At 35.7% G+C, this 9,729-nt stretch overlaps 1 protein-coding gene across 1 annotated transcript in view; it reads right to left on the bottom strand.

Moving 5' to 3' along the window:
- Positions 1–9,729, bottom strand: part of Cntln (centlein) — a 236,149-nt gene that overhangs the window by 174,569 nt on the left and 51,851 nt on the right. Inside the window, exon 3 of the mRNA XM_021161204.2 lies at positions 2,759–2,843. Coding sequence (XP_021016863.1) covers positions 2,759–2,843 — 85 coding nt within the window. The remainder of the gene's footprint in view (positions 1–2,758; positions 2,844–9,729) is intronic.

Raw genomic sequence — 9,729 nt, 5'->3', positions numbered from 1 at the left:
CGCTATGGGGGACTTTTGGGATAGCATTGGAAACGTAATTGAGGAAAATATGTAATAAAAATATTTAAAAAAAAAATAAATTAAAAAAAAGTTTAAAAAAAAAAAAAAAAGAAGAAACAGATCAACAGAGCAGCCTGGGAGAAATGGAAGCATCAGCCAGGTTGACTAGAAGAGGCTTAGACCAACTGAGTCACCTGAAAAGAACTTCTATTGAGCTGCCTATAGGCTGGGCAATGTTTTCCAGGTTTCTAGCTTTTGTGCGTATAATGCGGTGAGTTTTGATGCTGCAGCTAGCTGTCCTTGAGTTGTTTCTGCTCCTCTAAGTAATCCCTTGCCCATATTCTTCTAAGTAACCCTGATAAGGCTCATTGGTGACCAACATAGACTTTGGTGCTATCCTTATTTTAGTCTGTCATGGACTGCCTATCTGAGGTGAATAAACATGTGCTATTGTGTCTTCCCAGGAAAAATTGTTTTCATACAACAAGACCACAGAAAACCTACAATGTTGTAAACAGTTTGGATAAGAACTCAGATCAGAATGCTAAACTAAGAAGGACAGGGCTCAAATGGGAATCTGAACAGAGGGCATCTGTATTGTATTCTCATAGAGAGTTTAGTTTGCCTGTGTCCTGAAACTTTGTGGAAAGCTATGCTTAAAAGTGGCAGACTACCTAATCTAGTGAAGAAAGTATCAAAGCTGACCTGCATCAGGGTGGCAGCATGGTTACTGCTATTGCTCATAGGCTTACAGAAAGAATTGAAAGGACAGGATTTAAAGGATTACAGTTTACCCACAAAATGAGCATGGCAAAAGCTGGGGCCAAGGAACCTGTATTTATGACCAAATTCAACAGGGCTCTTTCAAATTGCAACTAGACAAGAAGAAAGATGGGCAGCACCCAGGAATTAGCTCAGCTCCACCAAATTCAGAATCAGATATGCAGAGGCTTTAATTCATTTAAAACACACAGATTTAGGATGAAAACTGTGTGTCTCTGGGCTTGGACAGGACTGCTTTAGGAACTGTTTCCCTGAATTATTAGTAATTTAGGTACTCAGAGGCTGCATCATCCATGATGTAAGGAGTCATAGTTACTGCTTCAGCTGAAGAAATGTCAAGCACATATATAGAATCCAAGAATCATGGAGTCAGGCAGGTTCTCACCCAGATTTTAAAGGAAGGGTTAGGAAGCCAACCTTTGTATATAGCAATGCCACTATCCCTCTGTAGTGGACTGAATAGGTTTGGCCCCCATGGACTCAGGTGTGTGAATGCTTGGCCCATGGAGTGATACTATTAGGAGGTTTGCCCTTATTGGAATCCGTGTGGGCTTGGTGAAGGAAGTGTGTCACTGTGGAAATGGACTTTGAAAGCTTCCCCCAGCTGCCTGAGGATGCCAGGCTTCTGAACAAGATGTAGAACTCTCAGCTCCTCCAATGCTATGCCTGCCTGGATGCTGCCATGCTTTTTTTTTTAATTAGACATTTTTTTATATACATTTCAAATGCTATCCCACTGCCATGCTTTATGCCATGATGATAATGGACCAAACCTTAGAACCAGTAAGCCAACCCCAGTTAAATGTCCTTTATAAGAGTAGCCTTGGTCCCGGTGTCTGTTCACAGCAATAAAACCCTAAGATATGCTCCAAAGACCTTGGAAAGAGTAATGCATATCTCTCTGAGAATAAAAACAAAAACTCAGTGTAGACCTTAAGAAGGTACATATGCCAGAAATACACTATGTGCCCATGGAAAGCTACACGCAGAAAATCCATGTGGGCTGCATATGGCAAGGACCCACAGGTTAACATAATTGCCCAAGTCCTTTGGGGCCCAGGTCACAACATCCTGTGTCCCATATGTCCAGAATGCAGCTCCAGGACTTGTAGCTTTCCCCACTGAGTTAGTTCTGTCTTGTGTAGTCATACTCTGCTTTCTACCCCATCCCTGTACTTTGGAATGGGAATGCTTACCTGTGCTACTGTATACTGCAAGTCTAGAATTTTCTTTTTCTTTCAATTTTTTAATTATTTTTTACAGGTGCTAATGATAAGAGTTTGAACTGAGCCTCACTCAGATGAGACTTTGAACTCAGAGCTCTGAACAATGCTAGCACTAAGACTATAGGACCACTTGGAGATGGACTAGCTATATTTTGCAAAATGACTAGAGCGGAGCCACTGGAAACAAGGTGGAATGGGATGCTTTGAATGTGAGATGAACCCTCGCAGGCTCATTAGATGGAGGTTTGTAGTGTAAGGAGAGCATACTCATTGTTGTAGTAATAACATCCTGATTATACAAGTACATGCAAACTATATGTAAATTTTAACTGGGGGGTTTACATTATATGTAAAAGGACTGCACAAATTCAATAATGCAAATTTTCAAAAGATAAAATACAATAGTACCAATTACTAAAAAACTTTTCTATAACCAAAACCATGTAAAGATGTATATATCAGAAACACATAACTAATAATGTGGCAAAATAAAAATACAATAAAACAATGAATAATAAATAATATTTGAAAATAACGACACCTTGTTAAGCATCTGAATGTTTTAGAAGACAAATACTATGAAACCATATGGTATAGTAATGAAAGCTCAGCTACAGGTATTTCAAAACAATGCTTTCACACAGCAATCCAGATATTCTTACTTAATATTATAACAGAAACTTAAAATAATGTTCAAGATCTACAACCTCAAATAAATACAAGGCTTGATATTCTTATTAGAATACAACCTGCTCCAATTCTTGTATTTTAGAATCTTTGACTTGTAAAATTTCCAGAACTTTTCTGTCTTTGGCTTCAGATTTCTGTTTTTCTCTAGAAACAAACAAACAAACAAAACAGGGTGTATTAGTCATAATGTCTAGGGATTCTATCACTCCTGTTGTTGTGTTGCTGTTTGTTTCCTGGTGCTAAGGATCAAACCCAGGCGCTCATCTATGCCAAGCAAGTACGCTACCACTGTCCCAGCCATAGCTGCTCCTTTAAATGTCCACAGTCTCAGAATAAACATAACTTTAAATTATAAATAATTAAATTATCTTGTGTCAACAGCTCTTTCTGAATTAATCAGAAACCATATGGCAAGTGACAGCAACTTAGCACTGCTGACAACTGTGACAATTTCATTTACTAGAAACAGTTTAGTTTCTAGGTTAAGAGAGATGATAACCAAGGTGTAAAACATAATTTAATCTTGATGCTACCTAGTGAACACACCTTATCAGCAGGTTGGGACTGTAGCATGTAGTATTCAATACTGGGAAAGACAACTGTATACTTTTATCTTCAATCTGTATAACATGTTTATGTTAATAATATTAGTTTTATTCAGTTATTAAATTCTTTAAAAACTAGAAACAAAATAAACAGTAATCTGAACAATATTAATGAGGTACCTACCACCCACAACATTTCATAGAAAATAATGACATTAAAAGTATTACATCAGTGAAAACAAAGGATATCGTTTCGTTGGGGAACTCTAACAGAGCCTCTAACATAGAAAATAATGACATTAAAAGTATTACATCAGTGAAAACAAAGGATATCGTTTCGTTGGGGAACTCTAACAGAGCCTCTAACATTCCAGGAGGTGCAAGACCTGGATGAAGGAGCAGCATTTTCAAGACAAAATTGCTGAGAATGTTTTACAATTAAGAAGTTCTCATAGATGAAGGAATACTTAACAGAATAATTTTAAAAAAGAAAAAGAAAGCTATGTCTAGCACACTAATTTATTGTGTATCAAATCACTATCGTTAAGCACTGCCAGTATAGGAATTGACTCAGGGATAAGAAACACCACAGCAAACAGGATGTGGTCTGTTTCAAGGCTTCTGAGTAGAATGTGTAGTCTCTGGTGTTTGGTATAATATTCTGTAGATGAGATAGATCCATGTGGTGTCAGATGTCATTTCATTTTGAAATTTTTCTGCTTATATTTTGTCCAGATGGCACATATTGAAGAAAGTGAGGTGTTATAATCACCGTTTGGTTTGATATTAATATATCTTTAATCCTAGTAGTAGACTCTTTATGAAATTAGGTGCACGAGAGTTTTGTACATATATGTTTAGTATGGTAATATTTCCATGACTATTTTTCACTTTGATTAGAATGAATTACTCTTCTTTTATGTCTTCTGACTTACTTAAGAATATATATTGTCAGATAACAGGATAGCAGCTGCTTACCTCCTGATCCCATTTGCTTCTAATACTTTTGTTCCATTGTTACTCTTTAAGACGGTGCCCACCTTTAAAGCTGAGATGAGTTTCTTATAAATAAAACAACAACAACAACAACAACAACAAAAGATGGATTTTATATCCTCAACTGCCAGCCAGTCTATGTCTTTTGGTTGGAAATTAAGGTCATGGATATTAAAGTGGAAGATATTATGGAATGTTGCGTGTTCACTGGGGTCATTTTGTTGAGTTTTGCAGTTTTGCTCTTAGTTGTCCTGTGTATTTCTTTCCAGAGTCTCCTGCTTAAGCTTTAAGTATTGCTTATAGTATTCTCTTCAGGGTTGTTTTGATGAACATGAATATTTTTAGGTTGTTTTCATACAAAGCAATACATAATATAGGTTATTGTGTGAGGATGTATTTTAGGTTTTTGTTGTTGTTGTTGTTGTTTAGTTTGGGGTTTTGTTAGTTTGTTTGCTAGTTTGTTGTGGATTTTTTGCCTATCTATGGCAGCAGATACCACAAAAGTAATATCATGTTTTGTTAGTATATGTTTATTTAATGTATAGCTCCAAACAATTCTTCATCCAGGAAAAGGCAACATGAGTAAACAGTATTCCTGAAATGTGATTTTGAATAAACAAGTCTGAATGTTGAATCCTGAAGTACCTCAACATTTCTCATCCTTTCCAGATTAATAAAATAGGGAAGGAGGGAGGAGAATGATTGACAACACAAGCCAGCAGCACAGGTGACGAATCAACAGAGGAAAGCTAGTGAATGAAGTACTTCTAGAAGTAGGAAATGATCCCTGTGTCAAATGCTACACACATTAAAGTAGGTGAGCGCTCTTCCTGATGGCTGGAATTAGCAATGTTTGGGTCCCTAGCAATCCTCCTGAGAGAGTGTAGAAGAGTGGTAAGAATGTAGCCTGGTAGAGAATCAAAGTCCTTCCAAAGCATTCTAATGTTTTAGAAGAAGCAAGCTGCCTGCCAAGATGTACGTGTTAGTAGTAATCAGAGAGGCACAACATATGTATGTATGTATGTATATATATGTGTGTGTGTGTGTATGTCATTATTATATGACATATGTGTCATATATGTGTCATTATTATAACAGCTGTAAGAAAGACACTAAAGTGATGACCTCTCTTCCCAACCTTCTGAGCATACAAAAAGGTTACCACTGAGAAAGGCAGCATTCTTGCTGGCACCATATGTTTGGATCTGCTAACTAGAGAACGGTAAGAAGTAGCATTGTTTTTGTCTGTTTGAACCACATAAGTCTGTGGTATTGTGTTACAGCTAGACTATAAGGCACAAGATTTCAAGTGGTTCTGATATACACTGAATTCTACTTCAATAACAGTCATTTACATGGCCATAAAAAGACCAGGTAATATATAAGTTCAGTTATAAATAATAAGTATATTGCAGAAATTATAAAGTTACACTTTAGTGATATATTCTTCAACAATAATCTAAAATTTACTATAATTTTGAAATGAAAGAAAATGACAACTCAAGATATTAATGGAAATTAGTCCAAGAACTTTTCTTGTGGCATAGGATAATTAATGTTTACAATATAATAAAATGTTCCCAGCAGAGCACTCTGCAGTATGTACACAGTACTTGCTACATAGAAATTACAGTCTAAAAAGATTGTATAAGGATTACCAACTTATGCAGATAATTCAATTAATATACAGTCTACATATATACAAGATATTTTAAAAGAATCCAAAAAAAAAAAAAACCCACTGTCAAGAAGTTGATGATGATCAATGACGGAGACAAACTCCTGTTTAGCTAATTAGAACCACTGATGTGCAATAATGATGTGAGCTAAGAATATCTGCAGACTTCTTTAGGATGAAAAATGGAGTGAAGAAAGCCTGTCAGCCGTGTGCAAGTGTAAAGCTCCAAGCACTTCTCCCAAGAGCACTGTGCACAGAAACACTTACATTGCTGCACTCAGCCACACGTACTACCACGCTAACCTGCTGCCATTTTTCTAACTAGAAAACTGAGAAATTATTCTAAATCATTAAGAAACAAATTCTTATTGTTTTATAGACCATGCCATATATTATTCAATATGACAGGATAATATTTTCTGGGTTTGAGCCCATTTTTAATGAGATGTCAAAATGAAATATTAGAGTCTAAAAGAAACATTTAACTGTAAATTAGATAATGATATTGGTACGAATTAGAAAACAAAGAAAATTAAAAAGCAAAAGTTACTGAGGTTGATTGTTCCTAATTGTCAGATACATAATAATAAAGAACAAATTACAGCTACCTGGACTGTTTGTTTCTCATCTGAATGTTGCATCCCTTAAATGTTCTCTTTATATGTACTACTGTCTTTCATTTTCAAAATTTCTAGTAACACTGAAATTCCAAAACACTAATACTGATAGAAAGGGAAGTTTAGGGAACTGAGACTCACACTGTTCTCAGCCATGGCGTGCTCTGTCTTTCATGACTGAGACGTGCTCTGATGTGATGTGTATGAATACGTGACTAAGAAAACCTGAAAAATAGTTGCAAAACATCTTACACACAGGTTCTATCCCACAATAAAAAGCATTTTAAATAAAAAAATCCTAATACAAATAAGATGCCTGTTATAATGTGTTGTAGAAAGTAACATTTAGTTAATACTTTTTTAGCTTTTACATATAATTTCATTTTGCTAAATAACCAAATTTTAGAACATTTGTATTTTAAAAATTAATGTCTAAATTTATGTCTGAAAGTCAGAACTTGGACTGTAAAAGTAAGCCTCACACATGAAAAAATTGATTTGTCTTCTGAACTCAGTCTAGTAGGTCCAGAATAGATTACAAAATAAAATCAGTCCAAGATATCTGATTCTGTAAATAATATTAAACATATATTGATGGATATTTAAGTAAATAAGTAATAACCTACTTTATATTTATTTGAATAAAACTTTATATTTAAAATATTGCTAAATAATATAGCAAATACTCTTATTTACTAAATTCATTTCTAAAATTGAAGCTTGTAACATTTTGTTTTGTAATTATAAATTAAATGAATATTTCTTGACTTTCCTATACTTCTCTGCTACCTAAATGTCCAGGTATTTCTGCATATACTCAACTTTAGAACATTTGTGAAAAAAGCAGACAAGATTGCTTATTATATGACTTTAATAATTGTGCAAATCTTCCTCACTCAGAACCTAGAAGTCTCTTATAGTATTCAGAAATATCAGCGCTTCAGAACAGGCTGCTTTAACATCTGCACATCACCAGGGCTGCCCCCAAGGACTTTTAAATGATGCCTGCCTGTGCTGAATAAAGTGCTAACTTGCACCTTGCATTTTGCACTGTGTCCTGAGCAGCCATCCAGTTGGTACAACACCAGCTGAATTCCCACAGGCCACCGTTCACTCAGGCTTGACTGCAATTATCATGTCAATATTTTGTGCTCTAATATGCAGATATGCACACATGCAAACTACATAATATTTTTCTTTTCCATAGACTGTTGAATTATGTTCAATATTCAGAGAATTTTTAATGAAATGAAAACAAACTTTCATTAAGTGAGAACAATCATAATTATTTTTCTTTAAAAACAAAATGTGTGCCTTTTTTAACCTTCTGCCATGTTTAAAATGTCAAGAATTTTAAAATAGCAATTCTATACCACACCCTCACAATTCTGTAATTTAAAGATCTTCATAGCAGTTAAAAGATGTTGCTAAGCTTCTTGCATCTATTGTGAAAGTTCAAATGAATTTTCCACACTTTATTGCATGTTTCCTCACCTTGAACACTAGTGTTTCTAATTAAACATCTTCCTGCTAGCTCCATGACCATTCACCCATATCTGCCTTCATAGCTGTGGCAACAGCAAATGAGCTCAGCAAAAATACACTTAAGCCCTGAGCTGAAGAACCGAGGCAGCCACATTGCCAGATGGCAGGATTCTGGCAGCTACACTTCTGGGGTCTCCAGCCAGCCATGCTACTACCATGCTCCAAAATGCAACCTCTTTGCAGGCTGTGTGGGCCTAACACACACGGGACAGCACACAGCCATAGAGCAGCTGTGCGGCCCATGTGTTGAGGGGTGGAATGGAGCAGGACAGAGTTTTCTGAGTGATGAGAACATGGTGTAACCTTATTATGGCACCAGTCCACTCTGGGTGCGCCTCTGCTTTTAACTCCAAGCATAGAAATGGAAGATGGTCTCTCCTTTTTATATAGTCAAGTCTTTAAATACATGTCTCTAAGGTTATAGCATATATATCCTAAATAAATATATCAATTAAAACTACAAATCACCTTATCTATTGCAGAACCTCTTAGGAGTACTAGTTTTTAGGGAAGAGTTTTATTTCCAGACCCAATAAAGAATGCATGGGAGTTTGAAAACTATTAGCAATCATATCTCCAAAAAGAAACAAACAAAAGAAAACAAACAGTATCTTCAATATTTACACAAAAACACATCATTTAGAAGAAGAAAGAAACAAATAGACAAATAAAATGAATTCTGCCTAGGTTTAATCCGAAACAAGGATACATGAAAAATAAAACCGGGATTCATCGATTCTCTAATTTGAGTACAACATGCATCACTTTTAAGGTTGGTGAAGGCAAGTAAAATCCAATATTAAAGAACAATAACAAGATCAAACAGGCTAAGGACGACTCCTGCAAGCCTATTATACAGAAGGTACTGATTGACTTTTCTCTAGATTCTATATAAACAAACTAAAAGTGAACTTAAATTGCAACACAAGATAATAATGATAACAATCTTACTATTTGCTAGGCACTATCACAATCCCTATATGTGCATTTATATCAAAACCCTGCTTATTTTATTTTAATAAAACACACTAAGGTATTAAAAATGAATGTTTCGGCTGAGTCATACATGTACCCAACCAAGTTTCAGAATCAAATGGCCAGAGGCACAGCCAGTGCTCATATCCACTGGTTATTAACCATAACTTATTTTCAGACAATAAGAACAAATTACAATAAACGGTGGGGATTTGTCTGATCTTTATAACTGTAAAACTGGGTCTTAAGATTTTTCTCATTCGTAAAGACAGCAAAACATCCACATGTTGGCTTGTTTCCCTTCTAAAGTGCTCTCTCTGGGGTACGTGCCAGCACTGCCCAGGAAGCTCTCTTAACAAGCAGGGACCAACCTCACCTAAGTACTGGAAAGCGCACAATTCCTTAGCAAGCTATGAGTGAATCAAAACAAAAGAACATCGTAAACAAATCCACAACCCTACAGAAACCTCTTATTCATATGTCTGCCCATTTTGAAATGAAAACAGCCCTCCCCATATCGTCGTGGATCAAGGAGTTACTATTTATAAGAACTTTTTCGTACGGCTGTTGTTTTTCAGTACCTATCAGTGGACAAGACCTTAATTAAATTCTTTACATGTATCTTCTCTACTCCCCCTCTAAAGATCTTTTTATATATTCGTTTGCATTTGGGG

The sequence above is a fragment of the Mus caroli genome, chromosome 4 (assembly GCF_900094665.2).
Source record: "Mus caroli chromosome 4, CAROLI_EIJ_v1.1, whole genome shotgun sequence".
Classification (NCBI taxonomy): domain Eukaryota; kingdom Metazoa; phylum Chordata; class Mammalia; order Rodentia; family Muridae; genus Mus; species Mus caroli.
The sequence above is the reverse complement of the archived record's forward strand: the minus strand, read 5'-3'. Positions and strand labels throughout refer to the sequence as shown.